The sequence below is a fragment of the Triplophysa rosa genome, linkage group LG23 (genome assembly GCF_024868665.1).
Source record: "Triplophysa rosa linkage group LG23, Trosa_1v2, whole genome shotgun sequence".
Lineage (NCBI taxonomy): Eukaryota > Metazoa > Chordata > Actinopteri > Cypriniformes > Nemacheilidae > Triplophysa > Triplophysa rosa.
In genome coordinates, this window is record NC_079912.1 from 9160933 (window position 1) to 9182262 (window position 21330).

At 38.7% G+C, this 21330-nt stretch overlaps 3 protein-coding genes across 3 annotated transcripts in view; 1 reads left to right on the forward strand and 2 right to left on the reverse strand.

Annotated features, from left to right (window-relative positions):
• The window catches only part of LOC130547392 (LYR motif-containing protein 4B), a 44169-nt gene extending 34417 nt beyond the window's left edge, over nucleotides 1–9752 (forward strand). Inside the window, exon 3 of the mRNA XM_057323323.1 lies at nucleotides 9089–9752. Coding sequence (XP_057179306.1) covers nucleotides 9089–9157 — 69 coding nt within the window. The 3' untranslated portion in view covers nucleotides 9158–9752. The remainder of the gene's footprint in view (nucleotides 1–9088) is intronic.
• Nucleotides 9753–14155: 4403 nt separating this feature from the next.
• On the reverse strand, nucleotides 14156–15620 carry ppp1r3g (protein phosphatase 1 regulatory subunit 3G). Its single transcript, XM_057323251.1, has one exon. It carries the CDS (start codon nucleotides 15443–15445, stop codon nucleotides 14621–14623), a length of 825 nt encoding a protein of 274 aa, XP_057179234.1. The 5' UTR covers nucleotides 15446–15620; the 3' UTR covers nucleotides 14156–14620.
• A 694-nt stretch (nucleotides 15621–16314) lies between these two features.
• LOC130546978 (cytochrome b5) lies at nucleotides 16315–21228 on the reverse strand. The gene is made up of 5 exons (XM_057322572.1): nucleotides 20967–21228; nucleotides 20032–20160; nucleotides 18201–18230; nucleotides 18061–18095; nucleotides 16315–17792 (listed from the first exon to the last, which is right to left on the reverse strand). The coding sequence occupies exons 1-5, from the start codon at nucleotides 21099–21101 to the stop codon at nucleotides 17708–17710; spliced, it is 414 nt and encodes a 137-aa protein (XP_057178555.1). The 5' UTR covers nucleotides 21102–21228; the 3' UTR covers nucleotides 16315–17707.
• Between the last annotated feature and the right edge of the window lie 102 nt (nucleotides 21229–21330).

Here is a 21330-nt window from a genome sequence, read left to right on the forward strand (position 1 = left end):
GAATATGTGAACTGAATACGAAAATCACATTAATTTTCTCTCTCACACATTAACCATCAACAGTACTCAAAAAAACAAATATATTTTCACACATTTATACATTTCGGTATTATTACTCGTATGCAGAAATGACAAGGTACTGGCATAACACTGAGCTCAAAACAACAGTTTAACATAACAGTCACTGAAAATGAGTCGTCCAAAACTTCAGAAGTGTACATTTGATCGTTTTTGTCTTTTATAACTATTACTGTCCTCACGAACCATGTTCCAGATGTGGTCACCCATCATCCCTTCATCCCACCTTCCCTGTGCTACAGAACTTTCTAGAATGACAGTGACAATTGGAAAATTATTTTTAAAATGTGTATATCTGTACAGTTTGTGTTTATTTGCAATATACCGATATATCGTAATGAATGATATAAGCTCAATGAACTTGAGCTAAATATAAAGTAAAACATTGATGCTACATGAAAATAAATATTACCACAGTAGAACTATAAAATGGTCGGGCGAAACAAACATTTGTTACACTGTGTAATCAAGACTTTAGATTTGGAATTGGCAATCAGTAAGCTTTGTAACATAAGAAATGCAGTCATTATGCTATGCTACATAATATACTCAGTGGCTTCAACCCAGTCCTGTAGGACCACTGTAGCGCGGCACATTTTGTATCGGATGTCTCTCATGAACCACTGCTCTAATTTATTTTTCCAGATGATTGTCATTTATTCCTTCGTCTGGTTATTGCAGATGTCGTTTCAAGGTCAACCGGAGTCAAAATTCTTGGTCAAATATTGATGATGGTGAGAGACGGTGTCTGTTCTGGTAGAGTTTGCACAGGTGCCTCCCTAGAGTGTGATGTACTCGGCATGCCCTGCTGATGTCAGGCGAAAGCAGAAAAAGAGCTGTGATGGCACAGCAGAAACTGGTCCTGAGGAAAGTCAAGCATTGGCAGAGGACACAGAAGCGTTTACACTTGTTTGTCAAGTAAAGCGCTCGATTCACAGTGTACCGTACAGGATGAATGTCTGGGCATACATTTTGGTGAAAAGGTGCAGTTGTCTTTTGGATCACTTCCTATTAAGAATCCTGAATGAGTTAACCTCCGCTTTGTCTGTAATATAACCTTCATCCTTAGAGAGAAGAAAACTTTGTTAGCAGAGTTTAACACAGACACTTAAAGGGACAGTTCACCCACGCATGAAAATTCTGTCATCATTTACTCACCCTCGAGTTGTTTCAAATCTGTATACATTTCTTTGTTCTGTTGAACCAAAAAATATATATTTTGAAGAATGTGGGAAAGTTCAGAGGGCATCATTGAGGACTAGTGCTGGGCGATGTGTTTAAACTTTTTTATCGATAATCAACTTTAAAATCATTGCGATATCCGATAATATCAGGTGTGTTTGACTTCATGCAACATTGCGCAAACAATCGGCGTACTGATGTCATACACCGATCAATCTGCGGATACGGACCGGGAGGGAATTCGTTCCGGACCCGCCAAGTGCCAAACAAACACGCACGCAGGCACGTTACGCGCACAAACCAGTGTTGCAGTGACTTCTTTCATCGGGTAAAGTGCCTAGATAAACCATAGCTTTTATGCAGTAGAAAAATGTTGCCGGTACAGCCCCGCGATCGTGAGGTTGTGCTTTGCCGACGCAGCTCGTCTTTCTCTTGGTCTATCTGTGCAGCGACCGGCAGAAAACAGCAGCACATTCAACTGACCCAACAAAACAGCGTTTCCAAAATTCTGTCACTGTTACTGACTGCCTGGGCATATGAACATGAACGTTCACACTAAAGCCTACATCGCATGATAATGTTATAACTCGTGTTTTCCATTATTATCAATTATCGTCTGGTATCTGTCTGTTGTAATTGACATCGTCGATATACCATAACATCGTCACATTGCCCAGCCCTATTGAGGACCATAGTTTTCTTACTATAGTAGCCATAGAACTGCTTGGTTGCAAACTTTATATCTTTACGCTTGACTGAACAATGAATCAAACGTGTTTTAAACAACCTGAGGGTGAATAAATGATGATGACAGAATGTTCCTTTTAGGAGAACTATTCCTTCGAAGTCACCCTGTGGTCAATCATCTTAGCCCTTAAAGCCCTTTGACCATCAAAATTACATATTTAAAGTTTTTTTCCCTTGAAAATATTTTTCCTGCTTTAAGATAGCTTGAATTTAACTACACATCAGCGTCATTAAGTATATGCATGAATATACATGAATATGCACATTAGCCCCGCCTCCTCAACCGCACTCTGCAGTTTCAGACGCTGCTATAACTAAGAAGTGAAACTGAGAGCTGACACAGCAGTGCAGAGATCATTTTAGCCCGAATCTATGCCATCTTTGCATATTTATGCCTCAAACTGCTGATTCACGAGGTCGTACGTTTCTTAAAACGTTAAGAAACGTTTCTTTGCTATATACTTTTCTGTTCAAAAGTTTAGGGACATGTAAAACTTTCAACTTTCTTACACAAATTTTCTGTAAAATGCTGTCCAAACGCTAGTATCACCACTTTTCTTGGCCATTGTCCGCTGTGTTTGTTGACTAAAGTCACTTTTACCCAGGAGATTTTGTGAGATGTCCGGTGCTCAAAGTCTGACTCTGATTGTTTGTAAATGGAATCTGTACAGTCTGTGGTGTGCTGACTTGGTTCCAACAAATCATAGGAATAACGCTGTTAAATCTAAACTTTTTAACATCATGTGGTCTCTCACATATCTGATAAGGTTTTAACAGTCTTATTGCCAGACAGTACAGTATAGACAGAAACTGATGGGATGAAAGTTAGTGTGGGACAGGCTTAATAATTTCACATTTTGGAATAATGGTAAACTTTTGTAACATGTAACCATGTAAATTACAGTCTGATGTGGCTAAAAATAAACATAATTCAAAACTATATGTATTGTATCATCTTCAGTGTAGTCACTTTTTGAGTAGAATTTGCAGAAATTTCCATGTCCCTGAATTTCCATGAACCCTGTGCTTGGAGTTTTCATCTGTGCTGGGCTCTTATTTTTTTGTTATTGTTTTTTCATTATTCAGTCAAAGTCATCCATTTCAATAGTTAAACAGGTTATAGATAAAGACTAATATTGAATATCTAAACGCCTAATATAAATAGAAAAAACCTTCAAAACGTGTCATGTGGGAACATGAAGAGGGTTATATTAGTTCAGAACAGGAGGAGGATTCTTGCTGTGTGGGGAGGAACTGTCTACATGCTTGGACACGTTTGCTTGCAATCTGGTAAACAGAAGAAAAAAAGTGTGTTTAGATAAAGACTGGAATGTGTGTGTGTTTGTGTGTGCGTGACCACTGTGAGAAGGGGAGATGCTGAATATTTATTTTTGATATCGCAGCTCTTGGTATAATCTATGACAGCCCAAACTGATCAGTGTTTTTCATAACACTAAAATGCATTTCAAAGTACATTTTCTTTATTTCTCTTTTCTCTAACACTCAGATCCATTCTGGCCTTATTTTTACTAAACACTTGATTTAATTCAAACCAGCTGGCCACTTGACTCCTCAGGTTGGCACCCGGACCACAATGCACCTTGCTCCCTCGCCGTCCCATCAGTCGTCTGGCCTGCCTTCCCTCGGGACGCTGCGCACGGTTGCGTCAATGCCCTGCGTTTCTCTTCTTAAAGAGAGGTTATGGACAGGAGACGCAGCCAGAGCAGCTGAAGATGACAGATGGTTCGTGTCACGGGGACGCAGGGCGTATTTACAGAGGGCCACCTGTGCTCCAAAATGGATCTTAATGTTCCACTTTGCTGAAGCATCACTATGAAAAATGAACACGTGCATCTCCTTCGCCAACCTTGCATCTTTTTCTCTTACCTTCCGCTCTCCCGTCGGCACCGCAAATTGCAGCACTTTCAGTGTCTTTGTAACGGATGGTTTCCTTGAGTCTTTCTGAGGCGTCTTTAATAGAGCGGCCACGTGTGGCGTTTAGCCGGAAATCCGTCAGTAGACAAAATGGAGATATGGGAGATCTGTTTCTAGAGCAGATGTGGACGCAGCGGTGCTCGTGTGGAGAGCTTTAACTGGAGTTTGGCTTGACTTATTCTCCTTTGTGTCTGTCTACATTTGTAAGTGTAGTGAGGATTATATTGATGAATCAAAACTGGACAACAACAGATTAAATGAAATCTGCACTTTATAAAATCGTGACCAAAATGTTTCTATATAAGATGCAAAGCTGTCTCAACTCTTGGAGGCCACAACATGTTCCAAAGATGTTACGCCCACATCAGTTTTACTCTCTGGATACAGTAAATACAGACTGATTGTTTTGTTCCCTCGTGCACTTTTTACCGTGGCTGTTTGGAACGTTTTCAGATACTCTGTGTCTCTTTGCACGTCATGAATCGTTCTGCTTTGACTCTCTGTTCAGTATTGATTTAGCATGTAGCCGGCCTCCGTCAGGGCTTGAACTCTGTTGAAAACGTGGACAAATAAAGATTACAAAATATCCTTTGGACCTCAGAGCATTTCACTACCAAAAGGTATCTAACATTATGTGCACATCTGCCATTCAATAGACCGTTTCATCAGAGGCGCGCGCCTGACTGCCAGTTAACTTCCGGGTTTGTGTTTTTGGCTAGTGTCTAATAATATAACTATTTCTATTTGATTTCATTTATGTTAAATAAATGGGGGCAAGACGGCTTGGGTATCTGAGTCATCTGTGATTCCCAACATTATACATTCAACTGCCAGCTGACAATGTCGCTGTTTATTGGCATTTGTCAGATCGGTTCCTTAATTAGGTTTTTTTAGTAAGAAATAAGATGACATTCCAAATTACACTTAATGTTATTAGAACATAAATTTCAGTACTGTTACTACAATGTATCAAATAAAGCCCTGTTCTATCTTTAGAACTATTATTATTATTATTATAACATTATCTTTGCTTAAAAAACCTATGCACTTGTACTTCCTCTGCATCTACAAATGATGAAATCATATTATATTGAAATCAAGCCAATATAATTCAATAAATATTATGAATTTGCAGGTAAAGGATGTTTTATGAGTGTTTTTCTGTGGGTGTATGTAGGTGGTGGGGATCCAGTGGCTCTCTGAAAACATGTTTTTGTACAAAAGGGGGGCCCGCCAAAAAAAGTTTGGCAACCAATGGTTGTACACATTGAATTTTAATGGTGACCATCTAACAAACTCTGGAAAGTCCTCACCTAAACTGTATTCATAAGTAAATGAGCCTCCAAGAAGACTTTCCAACATCATCAATTAATAAACAAAAGTGCAATTACTGTTCTTTGGAGCAGGGGTTCCCAAACTTTTCAGTCCGCGACCCCCCCAAAATAACAGTGCCAGGGACTCGAGACCCCCACTATCCTCGGAGGTGGGTAAAGTATACAAAAGTAACCGCGCACATGCACTTATTAGGTCCATCCAAACACGTGCATAATGACAACACAAAAGAACACAGTCTAACATAATATTACTTTATAGATATTTACTCATTATTTTACTTGTTGCTATACATAAACCATGAACTATTACTACAGATGGTCAAATTTCATCAAACTGATTCGAGTGCTGATGGATGTCCTCTTCATGCAAATGCCAGCCTCTTTTCGTACCTGAGGACTATGGCCTTTCTGACTGCAGCGCTTCTCCGCCCTCCTCCGCTGGCCTCCCTGCATGGTCTTTGGTCGATATTAACCAACGTTTCATTTCGACAAATAAAAATATCTGAAACTTAAAGCCTGAAAAATAATATGCATGCACATATAGGAATGTTTAACGTGGTGCTGTAAATTGACTTGCTGCACCTAACCTAATGCGGTTGATAATGTGACGTAAGAGGGGGAGGACATTCCAAAGGCTGATGGCTTTTTATTTGCATGGTTTTATTTTTAACTTAACTAATATTTTTATATTTTGTTTATGGGTAAGGGCTGTTAACGCGTTAACGCATGCAGTTAATTTTTTTCAGATTTAACGCGTAAAAATAATTAACGCATCATACGTTTATTTTGTCTAGCGTTACATTATATAATCACGCTCTTATTTGTGTAAAGGCCTTTAAACCATCAAAGCGCGATTTGAAACAGTTGCTTTGACACGGCACAATGCGACAGCGGTCCAGTCTGGTGTATACAGTCATGGGCTAAAGGCTGCGTCAGTGAATCTCTGGCAGACAGCGCACCAGTATTAAGTTCTCTTTCGTGCTTGAATAAACAAAACCACACAAGATTATGCCAGAAAGCCCGTTTTGTCTAGCATTTTCGTAAGCACAGACTTGAACGTGTTAATTGAAATCCTAAATTAATGCAAAGAGTTGTGAAAATGGGAAAGGGCTTCAGATCTGCAAGAGCGGCTGTTGGGGCCGCATTTTTAAACCTGCTGCTGTGACTCCTGTCATTAATGTTAATCAAAGAACAAAAGAAAAGAAGAAATCAGTGTGTTTTGTAGCTTTTATTCTGTATTTAATTTAGAATTGTTTGAAAACTTAATTTGATTTCGGTGTATTTCCTACCTGTTAGACATGATAGCTCTCTATTATATTGTACTTCAATGTTGAACGGCTCTAATTAATGTTAAAATAAAGAAAAAATAATCAATTTAATGGAGACATCAGTTGCAGTACTAATATCAGAATGTTGGCTTTCATTCATAAAATGATGTTGTTAAAGAAATCTCTTGTTTCTACATTAATTTGGAGATTAAATGTGAAATTATTAGAATTTAAAAGTATATTTAAAAACATGAATGTTCTGTGTGATTAATCGTGGTTAATCACAGAAAAAATGTGTGATTAATCAGATTAAAAATTTTAATCGATTGACAGCACTAATTTTGTTACACTTATTGATTAAATACGCTATTCCTAATAATAAAAAATGATTTCTGGACATCATCTTGTGACCCCTACTTTGGGAACCCCTGCTTTAGACAACAGACACAATAGTATGAAGTAGTTGTCAAAAAAGATAAACGTGTTAACTTTGTAAAGTACAGTGGCAAGAAAAAGTATGTGAACCTTTTGGAATTTCATGGTTTTCTGAATACATGTGTCATAAAATGTGATCTGATCTTCATCTAAGTCAAGGGTATTGACAAATAAAATGTGTCTAAAATAATAACACAAAATTTTTTTGATCTTTCATGTCTTTATTGAGAACAACCAAAAAAAACTTGTAGTGCTTGTGGAAAAAGTATGTGAAAAGTATGTGAGTTAATGACCTCAAAAAAGCTAATTGGAGTCAGGTTTTAGCACACCTGGAGTCTCGTTAAGATAATAAGTTTGGAGGTGTGGACTAAAGCTACTTTGACTGATAAAACCCCCTCAAACTTTTGGAGTTTGCTCTGCACAAGAAGAACACGCTTATGTGAGTCATGCCTCGCCAAAAAGAGCTTTCAGAGGATCTATGATCAAGAATTGTTGATTTACATAAAGCTGGCAAGGGTTACAAAGTTATTTCAAAGACTTTAGGAGTTCACCAGTCTACAGTCTACAAATGGACACACTTTGGGACTGTTGCTACTCTACCAAGAAGTGGGCGCCCAGTCAAAATGACACCAAGAGCACGACGAAGACTCCTCAATGAGGTAAAGAAACAACCCCGAATGACAGCCAAAGATTTGAAGGCATCATTGGAACTTGCTAACATCTCTGTTCATGAGTCTACAATACGTAAAACACTGAACAAGCAGGGTATCCACGGCAGGACACCACGAAGGAAGCCACTGCTTACTAAAAAGAACATTGCTGCACGCCTGAAGTTTGCAAAAGAGCACATTGACACTCCACAGCGGTATTGGCAAAATGTTTTGTGGACTGATGAAGCATTTGGAAAAAACACACAGCACTACATCTGGCGTCGAAAGGGCACGGCATATCATCATGAAAACATCATCCCAACTGTAAAGTATGGTGGAGGAAACATCATGATTTGGGCCAGCTTTGCTGCATCAGGGCCTGGCCAGCTTGGAATCATTGAGGGGAAGATGAATTCCCAAGTATATCAGACAATTCTTCAGGATAATGTGAGAATGTCTGTACGTCAGCTGAAACTGTGTAGAAGGTGGGCGATGCAACAGGACAACGACCCAAAACACCGGAGCAAGTCCACAACAGAATGGCTTCAGAAAAACAAAATCCGCCTTTTGGAGTGGCCAAGTCAGAGCCCAGACCTCAACCCAATAGAGATGCTATGGATTGACTTGAAGAGGGCCATACACATGAGACGTCCAAAGAATATGACCGAGGTAAAGCAGTTCTGCCAGGAAGAATGGGCTAAAATTCCTCCTCAACGATGTGCAGGTCTGATCCACAGCTACAGGAAGCGCCTGGTTGAGGTTATTGCTGCCAAGGGGGGTCAACCAGTTATTAATTCTAAGGGTTCACTTACTTTTTCCACTGCCATTTTGAATGTTGAATGAGTGTGTTCAATAAAGACGTGAAAGATCAGTTTTTTTTGTTGTTGTTATTTTTAGACACATTATGTTTGTCAATACCCTTGACTTAGATGAAGATCAGATCACATTTTATGACAAATGTATTCAGAAAACAGTGAAATTCCAAAAGGTTCACATACTTTTTCTTGCCACTGTACGGATTAAGTGACCAGTCACCATTTAATTATTAAAAATGTAATGCGCACTGAGTGGTAATGCAGACACGACGTAAGTGGTTAGAAAGTGTCTGTAACATTTTGAAAATGGTCAACAAACCCACACTGTAAAAACAACTAGTATTTACTTATTTTTTTGTGGGGGGTTTTTGTGCAAGTTTTTGAACACAGTTTTTTAAAGTAAATTTTACTTTAAAAAACTGTGTGCAAAGACTTTACAAAAAAAAACTGGGTGCAAAGCTTGCGCAAATAAACACAAAAAATAAGTAAATCCTACTAGTTGTTTTTCACAGTGAATATGGAGCGTTAACCATCAGCTTTGGGGAACATCAGAAATTAAAGTCTGCTTTTAGTTTATTAACAGTGTTACATTTTAGTATTAACACGTTACTTTGCTTTGGTAACTGATATGATCTCTGTTACAGGTGTCCATAGGCAAGATGTATGATGTCCAGAAGACCGTCATTGAACATGGAGAAAAGAAGCCAGTTTGATTTGGTGTGGAAATGAAGACTGTTATAGAGGACTGATCTTGGATTCATGTTGAAGTTGAGTCTGTGGCCCGTTCTCCATGTTTCAGGATGGAAGCTGGAGGATTATGGTGTTGTCATTGCGGTCTTCATGACTTCAGCATCAGAATGAATTGAACTGTTTATACATCTTAAAGGGATAGTTCACCCCAAAATTTTAATTCTGTCATTATTTACTCACCGTCATTTCAAACTTGACTTTCTTTATTCTGCAAAACACAAAAGAAGATATTTTGGAGAATGTCGGTAACCGAACAATGGCGGTACCCATTCATTTCTATTGTATGGGCACAAAAGCAATGCAAGTCAATGGGAATCACCATGGTTTAGTTACCAACATTCCTCAAAATAGCTTCTTCTGAGTTCTGCAGAAGAAAGTCAGTCATACAGGTTTAAAATGACAAGAAGGTTAATAAATACAAATACAAATAATTACAGAATTTTCATTTTTGGGTGAACTATCCCTATTATCTCACAGGAGACAAAAAGTGTATATACTGTATGTATTATTTTTGCTTTGTATTGGTAGAATTGCAATAAATGTTTGTTCATTATGTTACATATTCAAATAGTCTTCTGTGTTTTTTCGCTGATCAATATAGAGCACAGTGTTAGCAACGCCAACACCAAGGGTTCGATTCCTAGGCCGGTTTCACAAGGGTTAAAGGTGTCTGACAAGGCTAAGTAGTTAAAAATAACTGGATTCTGTTAGTTTTAGGTCAGTAATGGCCTAGTGATGGGTATAAAGATCATATTTACCAACGTCTAAAGAGATTGTAGATAAGAAAAGCAAACAGATTTCAGTTGTTTATAGCCTAACATGTGGCCCAGTTCTAACAGCATCATAGAGAGCTGGAGATCTAAATGAAATTATGCATGCGGGTTTACATTTATTCATGAGGCAAACACTGTTGACAGAGACGACTTGCATTAATCATTATAGTGTTAATGAGAATTACACTAACAGTCTTTTTTCAATATTTTATTTGGAGCTATTTTAGCTCAAAGGATTTGACAGGTATTGTGTAGTACAGTACCATTAAAGTGTAACGTCAAATTAAGTTTAAATGATACAAAATCATAATAACATTCTTCAGCATAGAGGGATCTGAATATGTTTGTATCTAACTAGATGAGTGCAAATCGGTACATTTTTATGAAGTCAATGTCATTAGTATATATGCCAGCTTAAATATTTGTATTCAAGATGTAGTATACACCAGACTTATAAACATGCAGTACGCGTAAAATAATGTAATGAACAGATGTGATACCAGTTGATGAAGGCTGCGGTATACCTTTACCTCCAACGCACCCATTCAACCATAACCAGCTGAGATCAGTTTTGTTGATTCTGCTGGTCCCGTAACCCGCTCCAGTTGGTCTGGACTGAGAGATCAGCTGCTTGACCATTTTAAACAACTCCGTTATCTGACCCACCCAGTTCAGTGGCCTCATTTATCAAATGTTGCGTAGAAACCGTCCTAAATTTGATTTTACGATCATTTCTCAAAGTGCGTATGTGTGATTCATAGAACGAACGTACGCACAGAAAACGCGTGTACGCCTAGGGATGTGAAATCTATAAATCGCAAATGATCGTGAAATTGCGCGCAGCTGAACAGTTTCAGGTTTCCGCCTTTTAATGATGTCTAAATAATGTCACAGGGCTCTCAAGTTTTGAACTGAGTTCAGAGTGAGATTTTGGCGGCGGCGGGGGTTTGGGTGGGGACGGGGGTCTGATCTGAAAAATGTGACACATAAATTTGTACAAATAAAAAATATTTATTTAATTCATCATTTCTTAGTTCAGGTTTGTGTGCGTGCGTGCGTGCGCATGCGTGTGTGTGAGAGAGAGATAATGGTTAGTGTTGTTTATTGTAGGTGTTGGTAGCATGTTTTGAGGCCTTCAGCACAGGGGTTGGTGGCTCCCACTTGAAACGCTGTGGTTGCAGGCCAGCCATTTTCACTGTCATGATGGATGACAGAGTTCCATCCAGTGCCAAGCTGTTCCTGGTTTCGGTTTTATTTAGTCCAACCATGGAGAAAACCCTCTCAGCGTCTGCATTTGAATGAGGGAGCACTAACACTAATGCAGCTATTTTAGAAAGCCTCCCAAACTGGCTGCCAACATGCCTGCTTATGTCCCTCACGCCTTGATGGGCACAGGAGTTCTCTTGTCTACAGACTGAGCACCAGTAGAAGGAGCTGGTGGTTCCCATTGTGATGAATGGCCATCGGGTTGACCACTCCTTCTTAAAGAGACACCTATAGGTGGCAGCTCTACTTAATCCTCTCTTTTTCCCTGTTTCCAGTGGGTTCTCCACTGTCTCCTCTATGGTGTCCTCCACAGTCTCTTCCATGGACTCATCCTCTACTGACACCCTAGCTGTCTCCTCCACTGCCTCATCTACTGTCTTCTCCACAGTCTCCTTCTCTGACCTGGCCACCCTTTTAGGGAGCTGATCCTTTAGAGCGAAGCATGAAAGAATGCTCATTTGCCTCTTCCCTGACATCTTTGAAATAGACAAATGTGATATTTAATACTGTACATTGTCTGGATAAAATATAATGAAATAGCCTAGGCCAAAGGTTTTCACAATGTGAAATGTGTATAATAGTTTTTTCTTTCCTTTTCTTTCCTTCTGAATCAGAACTAATACTAAACAAGTGTCAGAATAGCTGCTGGAATGAGCAGGGATGAACACATGGTGTAGTTGCAGCTAGCAAAGGGATTCACTGTTAAAGCTGACTGTATACTGTTTAAGATATATATTTTCAATTACTGAAAAGTTTTTATGTTAATTAAAGTGTCACTATGACAATGTGGACATGTGAAGCTTGACAACATTTAACTACAAACACATTATGTTGAAAACTAGGAAAAATGAGTGCAGATACTTACTGTGTGTGCTGCAGATGTTTTAACCTCTCCACTGAGGAAAGGCAGAATGGGGGAGGGGCTGTCACTGAGGACATCAGACAATTTCTTAAGGGGGCGTTTACCCCAAAATGACAGGGTAGACAGCAATTACAGGGACGCATGCAAAAAGCTTAATATTATTATGAAAATAGAATATCAATTATCCAAATTATTTGTTTTATTAAATACATTGTTGAGGACAATAAGAACATTCAAAAAATATTTTAATTTTGTGCAATGTTTCCACTTTTTTCACTCACTGAAGTTAGCTTAGCAGTGTGAGGGACATGCCAAAATCACATACATCGAATCAAAGAAAATGGTATAAAATGATAAAACACATTTTAAGAATCTTCTTATTGCAGTTGTATGTGTGTAAATATTAGGACATTTATAATAAAACCTCAAAATGTCATTATTTTACATTATGTTCACGATGGCTCAGTGTTTCTGATGACACCAAAAGGCACTTTATAGTGATAATGATCCATCTGAATTAATGTCGTGTTGAGCGAGCCTGTGAATCACAGAACGTGTAGTTGGAATCAGAATGTAAACGTTGTTGTTGCGGGAATATCTAAATCTTACCCGGATACAGCAATGCTATTTTCTGATTGGCTGTTCGGTAACTATTTTTTATTTGATTAGCTGGTGCGTGGCAGGGCCTTCTGAACTCTATGGGGAACTCACTTGATTCTTCTAATAGCGGCGCAACTTGGTGGGCGTTATCTTGGAAATTTCGCTGCGTGAGAAATACAAGGTGTGGCGTGTGAGCGTGTGAACGGGTTGAAATGCGTGTGTCTCACGTGAGACTTGAGAGCCCTGATGTCATTGATATATGAAAGAGCACCTGTCAACGTCCAAATCCTGTACGAGCGGCAAGAATGACGAGTGTGTTCAGACCAAACGCGACTTGCGCGAATGAATCGCGCTATTCGCGCGTAGTTGGACGCTTGAACATTTTGAGTTTACTCGCTTAATTCGCGCGTGAAATTCGCGTCATTCGCGCGTGAAATTCACAACAGACGCAAGCTCGAAAAAATAAAATGGCGGCCGAAACTCCCGTTGGAGCATAGTTTTGTATAAATTTAAGTTTCATTTTCACTTTCAACAACTTCTGATTGCATTTCTAGCGAGAAATTAGTATTGTAGTTTTTAAATATGTGATTAGTTATTGCAAAGACGCTCTCTGTTTATAATTCAAATAGTCTTCAGTTGCGCTGCTTATCTGTTTCTCTGGGCTGCCTTCGTGCACAGACGCTGCACGTCACTACTAGAGCAAGCTGCTGACGCGGCGCGAATTTTCGCCAAGGTTCAGATTTTTCAACTCGCGCGAATCACGCGTCAAACGCCCGAAACGCTCAATTCGCGCCAATCGCGCCGCAAGTAGGTCTATAGCGTCTTTGCATTGACTTAACATGTAAATCACTCGCGCTTAACGCTTTATTCGCGTTTGGTCTGAACACACTCTAGTCGGACAAGCAAAAGTGCGTACGTCTGCTCAGACCCTGACGTGGCGCTAAGCACTTTTCCACGTCAAAGACCGTTTTTATAAATATGAACGCTTTACGATCAAATCTGTGCGTACGCACGTTTTATAAATGAGGCCCCTGGTCTTAGAAAAATGCAGCATACATTTATAGACATGAAGTAGAAAGAATGTGCATCAGGTGTGTTTTGCTTGGTTTTTAATTAATTTATGAAGCCAATGTAAACTGTATAGCCTACTTACATAATAAGTATTATATTACAATGTTATCATTTTCTGTGCAGACAGCTTAATTTGTTTTACAGTATGAAAATGAGTGAACATTCAGTTTGACCACAAAAATACTGTTACCTACAGATGCATCAGTTGCTTTCGCCGTGTTTTTCACTGACACACCCCTATCATTTGTAAACTCTGGGCTTAAAGAAAATCCTGAACTTTCTGTAATATTTTACATTGGGGTGTGCAGTTTACAAAATATTTTACAAGGCACTTCAAATATTGCGAGTAGTGCACTCACTTCTTTGAGATTATATAAAAAAATTGGGAACAGTGCGTCAGCTGAAAATTTACAATCAAACTGAAGTTGTCCATCGCATTGTCTGTGTGGTTACTCAATGGCAAGGAAGTGAACCAACAGAAGTTGAGTTTGAGCTTATAGTCAGACATATGTAGCTATTATGTTAACAATGTTTTTACATCCTGAAAACACTTTGAATGAAAGGCCAGTCTGCATTTTCCATGGATATGTCAGTCAATTTTGAAAAAAAAAGCCATCAACCGTATAAATGATGTCATTATTTACTCTAATGACACTATCTCATGTCTTCTCCAAACCTATACACATTCTCTCTTCAGTGCACACAAAATGTCATTAATGATTTGGAATAAAATGAGTAAATTACGACGAAGAGGTTTGTTTTGGGGTTCAAAGCGCAGTTACATTCCTTAATAAATTTCATTTACAGTCAAAACGCACAAATAGCTCGTTAGAGCAGTGCGTGAAAGCGCATCTTCATATAGCACTGAAAGCCGCTGTCTCGCACGAGGACGAGCTATACTTCAGGGTGTAATTCAGTCCGTTATTGTTATCCCAGAATTCAGAGTTATCATCCTTCATGTACACTGCGAAATGCACAGAAGCGCTTGGACCTAAGAAAGGAGGCGTGTACATGGTGAAGGAAAAGCGCTCTCCAAGCGCCGTCAACTCGTTGGGCACGAGGATGGCTTGCGCGTCCACGAACGACAGCCAGTCATTAAAAGTATACCTGACTCCAGCCACTCTCTTGCAATTACTCCTACCAATCGCCCGTATGACCCCACGTACATCAAACTGGGTGACCGTGACGCTTTCCAACGCGACTTGAAAGCGCGTAAGCAGCGTCTCCAAGTCACCAGTGTCCACGGGCATCTTAAAGGTAGGCACCGGGCGCTCAAATGTCAGAGTGGACTTCAGGTTTACGCACAAGTCATCCATGAAGTCCCGTTCCTTTTGGAGAGGGTAGCTCTTAAGTCTAGTGAACACTTTGGCAGGAATCTCCGGATCCTCGCTGGTGTTAAAGTGCTTCACGCTGGCCAGATTTAACCCGAGCGCGTCCGCGAACTTCACGCGTTTTCTGCAGTTCTGCGAGATCTGGTGGTAAAGGGTCGCCTGATCCGGATAGGCAGGTAAGGACTTGGCTCTTCTCCTGTCCCGCAGGTACTCGGGTATCTCGTCGGGTTGGATATCATCATCAGAGTCTATACCGTTTCCCATCTGCTCCTCGTTCATGATGTCTATTAACTCAGGTGTGCGTCTCCAAGGATATAAACAGGTGAGAAGACTATTCTGCACATGCATGTACAAAGTAATGGTCCAGTGACAACCCCAGGGCTCCTAACAAATCCAGAGGAGCATATATGTAGGCCTACAGTCAGTAAGATTTGTGAGGTACGCCCACCCACAATCAGGGTCCAGCACGCCTTGCTGTAGTACACACGATTGATAAATAGAGCGATCGTCCATTGCATCATCTTTACAAATAAGTAGGCCTAAGTAATCTCATAAATATATGACTACTAATACTTGTAACATAATTTTTGAATAAAGTGTTGTATTATCATTGGCCTATGTAATTGCCTTAGATATCAAAATATTAAATCAAATGTATTTTTTGTTAAATTACATTTTAAAATATAACACAACTACCACTTTTTCAGCATTTCAGAGTTTTTTTTTCATTATAGACTTGTCATGTTTCATTTGTTTTCATACTAAGATCTTTGCCTGCCTGAACAGCCTCTTTATTTTCCTAAAAGCTGTCTGGCTGCTCTCCCAACCAATGACCACAGGTCAGTGAGATCTTTAAAACATGTTGAAATCACAGTCAAAACAAACACACTCAGCAAACCTCTAGTTCGGTTACAACACAATTAGTTTAAACTACAACACAATTAATATTTGACCTAAAATGGCTTTTTATTACCCTATGTACACTTTTGTGTTAAGAGCCTTTGGCCTCAAAGCAATATGTTAGAATTATTGTTGATCAATTACAAACGGAGATTTCCTTTTATACGCCATGTTTAATCAAAGAATAAAACTAACAAGTTGTTTAAAACTATTTTTTTAACTAAATACTGTAAAACTTTCCAGAAGCAAGCATCAACAGAACAAAAGAAGTTTCTCTCAGGGTTATAATATAGTACAGTAGAATTTAATGGGAGATTAACTTAATTTTTTTATTAAAGATTAACTTTAATTACAATATAAAAACATCGTGTACTGTGTATGTCACTATATTTAAAATGGTTCACTATTAAAAAAAAAAAATTTCTTATTCAAATTTTTGGAGAAGTTTGCTGTAACTCTAATTCACCAGCAGATGTCAATGTTGTTACATTTCTGTCATACCGATGTAAATAATCCAAATACAGTGGCTTATGTGTGTAAATAAATCCTGGTGCCAAACCGCTTCTTTACAAATGAATCATTTCTTTAAAGGTTTACTAGTTTATTAAGACACAATAAAGCTGATGGATTTAAATGCTGCATTCCAGCATCAATGTGACATCAGAACACTTGCAAGTTACAGTGTGTATTTCTCAGCCATTAACATTAGCGTGGTAGCAGCATTTGAACAGGAATGAAGACACACTGCATCATCTACAAATCTTGTACATCTGCTTGTGCAAGATTCTACATTGATGAACACTTCTATGGGAAAACCACTTGTGTTATATAAAAGTATTTTACATTCGATGTTGTTATAAAGGGAATGTATCAGCACCATTCATGTGCACAGATATGCATTCATTCATATGGAATCTTTACCACAGATAATAGTGATTTCTGATGGTCTTCATGGTTATAAGATTACTTGTCCTATAAGTACAAAAGGTCATTAACCTACATTCAATTCAGATAAAAAGAAATTAAACAAAGCTTTTGGTTAGGTTGTGCATATTCTGGCTGTATGAAAAATGTTTGTGTGCTAAATCAACTGATCAAACTTTACTGGGTAATGATCATGTGATATAGTGATTATAGTTCACCTCAATGAAAAAACTGACTTTTCACATAACAGTCATAAGTGGGAATGTGTTTTCGTCCTCTTTGAGGTTATAAAATAAAATTGTATTGTATTTTTTGCCAAATTGTTGGGGTGAAATATGATAGTTTCCACAGTTAAATTCTGTATTACTACAGTGTTGAACTTAAACAGGTAAAGATTCAAACTTTTTTAAACTTAACCAAATGATTTCTTTGAGGTGCAAAACGTGTTTATGTGTAGTAATATACAGCTTATTCGACATTTCTCATTTCATCGTGGGCGACTGAAAAAGTGGTATACGCATAGTATTACACAACAGCAAAACCATTTGACAATCAAGACTTCATCTTTAGTATACATAATTATAATGCTTGTAGTAGATCTAAAGTATACTTTCATATATCTTAAGAAACATCAGTATTTATGTCTCACGGGATACATGACAACAAACATTGAAACTAACACAATTAACTGCCTTCATTAGTATAAATCTTTATAGTTATGGAAAAATAACCTGAAATGGATAATGGGCATTGTAGTTCAGCATTTATAGAAGGAAAAGCATCCCATCATGCCTCCTCTGCTGTGTATACACGGTACATCAACGTGACGATAACTGCAGCGAGAGCGGGTATCAACCAGTTTGACCACCAGCTGGAACAAGAGACCAAAGGGAAAGTTTGTAACAAAGCACTTGCACTTGCGACTGAGCTTGCATTATTAATCAGGTACTTGCTATCTGTGAACTAAAATGGAAAGTTTGTAATACAAAAAGACTGTGAAAATAGTTTAAGCCTCATGTGATCCCTTATGTATATCTATATATATTTGAAAACTTCATTTTTAAGCCACATCTACCCAAACATTCTGTAATACAGAAAACACACAACATGTCTTTTTAATGAAAGCAGATGCAACCTACCTTGTTGTTTCTTGAACAGTTGTTACAAGTGATTCCTGGTAAACAAAAAACAAACAAAATTGGGTTAGTCCCATGCATTTTAAAACAGTGTGAAGAATGTTTGTTAAAAGCTTGAAAATGACATTATCAACACTACGTACTGGTGGCTGGCCTAGTTTGTCTCGGTCTTCCTGTGAAAAAAAAGAGGCATTAAAATGACGACGTCAGCTTTATCACAAAGTTACTATGAATTTTTATATAATCCTAATATCCATGTTTTACAAAGCTACACAAAACATACAAATTAATTTCCCAGCACTTTCATAGAAACTTTCTGATAGCATCTGTACTAAATCCACACTTCCTCCAGTAGGAATAAAAAAATAATTCCAGGTGATTGATAGCATCTCAAACCCCTGTACGACCTGAAAAAACATCTTGGATTTTGTGAGATACAACTATGAAACCGGTCTGATGCTGTCCAGGATGTAAACTCAGGACTCTGACATTGTACTTGGCTCATTTATCAAGGACGGGTAAGTGTGTGCTTTTTTCCACCAAAGAACATTTTCACATAGTTTAACATTACCATCTATATTACTGACATTTTACATTTCGTGCATTTGGCAGTCACTTTAAAGTAGTCATCGGATGAAAATCCACATTTTTTATTTAAGTCCTATAATCGGGTCCCCGGTGCATCTAGCAACACAGAAAACGTGAAAAACAAGATCCCAGTAGGTTTGTTTTGATGAGCCTTTCCCTGCAAGCATGTGAGAAATCGAGCCATTTAGATTTCGCTCCTGACGTAGATGCAGGCTCTTATTATAATATTACCCCCTTAATCTACACTATTCCACCCACGGCGCTGCCGCCATTGTTGTTTTCACAAGCGACAGCGGTGTACGTGACGCCATGGCTAAAGTTCGTGGAAAACATGCAACGTAGTCGCTGCACAGAGTCCTAACCTCGGAAGAGACAGGAGTGGATTTATTTTATTTTTAGTGGAGATCCCTCAGAAACCATAAGTAAAAACCTGCTTGTTTGCGCGAATCACTTCAAGCCGGAGTGCTTCATCAACCTGGGACAGTACAAGCAGGATTAGCTTCAAAGTTGTTCCTCAAGAGGGATCGAGACCAACTGAACGAGACAAAGCTGCAGATGTAAGTAATATTGATACTTGAGCACATTAGGATGCGCTGTTTGCTGTGACAGATTTTTTAGTCTCCGGACGAATGATTTGAGACATTTAAAACTAAACTAACCGCAGAGGAGTTAAGGAAACATAATTTAGCTAAACCATTGCCATGGCAGAACTACACGTGTGTTGTGTTGACACGCCGGACGGAAACGGAGTAGGGTGCCCTGTAACTCATTATCATTTAAAGAGACATGCACCAAAACGGGTTGCTGTGAGCATAGCTGTTTTTGACGAGGCAAAAAGGGTTTTGTTTACACAGCCATTGAGTGTTTTTAAGCAAAATATGTTTATACATTTCATGAAAACCCTAATAAATCATACCAACTTGTTGAAAGTGCTCATCCGATGAGTCCTTTAATCCAATTTACAAAGTGCATTCCAGACAGCTTTTTTGAATGTGTTGCCAAGGAGCCCAATGACCCATGACCTTTGCACAGCCTCGTCACCATAATTTCACAGAAACTACAAAATGCATCACTTATTGACTGATCAGGCCTTTTTGTGTGCCACGGCTGACCGATGGGTTGCACGCCGAAAGGCACAAAACAGACTTTGACAAACATGCACACACTGTAGTGTATGTAGAATTGTTGGCCAAATGGTGACTGTCAAAGTATGCTTTCACAAATTTTACTTCACCTTATTTTTAATTATTTGTTTTAAAAAAGTATGCTGTATTTGCCTTCACATACATCATGTTCAGCATAAACATCAGTTATGCTCATAAAGCTGTATCAAAACAGCACAAAGGACTTCTTTCTATCGATCAACAATATTTCCATTCGACCTACTGGATGAAGCTCTCCTATAAGCATAGAACTGGCCATCTCTCGGGCATCTGTGGAGTGCCCGACATCTTCGAAACTCTCTGTAGCATCTCCACCCGCCTGCTCTCGTAACACCTCCTCTCCTCCCGGGTGCTGTGGACATCAGTAAATGCATGAGATCATCCGGGTCATACTTTATTTCAAAGGAAAGCCATAAATGATTGCTTACAAATTCCCTTTGACCCGGATTACAGTTCACTGCTGATGGAAAACTGGGTGAATACTGTAGAAGTTGATCCATGATAATCAAATTGTATCTTTTACTTTAAATTAATGCAATCATTAAAGCATTTTATTTTTACAGATGATGCTATATTTAAAGTCCTAGTCATATCTGGTGCTTGGTATGGAATCCCTTATGCATTAAACCATGCAACTGTATGCTTAAAATAACTTTTGTACATCTTTAGATCTAGCTGGATAACTGTATATTTCTCAACATGTAATCTAGATAACACTGGAAAGAGGGGAAATGTTAATCTGATAAAGCACGCAAGCATGTGTGTGGTACTACTACCGTTTCCTTTCATACAAATATGAGAAACGACATATATTGCTAAATTGATATTGATAATTATACTTACATTAAACACATTAGTTGACTATTTCTATCTCTATGGCCAAACTTAAGCGGACTTGGCGGAAGTGTGCATTTCTTGTGTTGAACGCTGCAAAACTTTGGACTAACGTTATACACCGACTTTATCAATGAATTCATTAATTCTCCGTAGGCAATGTACACAATAACGTGCAAAACAGTACAACGAATTCTGCTATACTGTTTGTTTACCAAATGCAATAACGTATGCATGTATTACACATTGATTTAGCTATAACGTAATTGTCAACGATGTATTTCGCACAAGTATTTGTGGCTGTATAGAATTGTTAACACTCACCTCCTCGAGAAACTTCGTGACGTCGTACACTTTATTATGGATGATAATCCATGTGCTTTTAAAAGAGTTCCGCTCCTCCACTTCTGACAAACGATAATATTTAACACCCTTCCCGTCTGTTCCGTTATCCTCCATCGGTTTAAACGTGCGTTATTCGCAAACAAAGTCACAAAGAAATCCTCCAAAAAGTTACCAAGCGACTGTCACACAGTCGCGTAACGTACTTCAACACTGCACTTACCAACAATTGTATTTCCCAACACGTCAAGACACGCCCATTCCGCTCTAGAGGAAATCTTATTGGATAAACTTGTGCTTCCTTTGCCTAGCGTGTCGGTTTCTATTGGATCGAAGGCTGTCAATC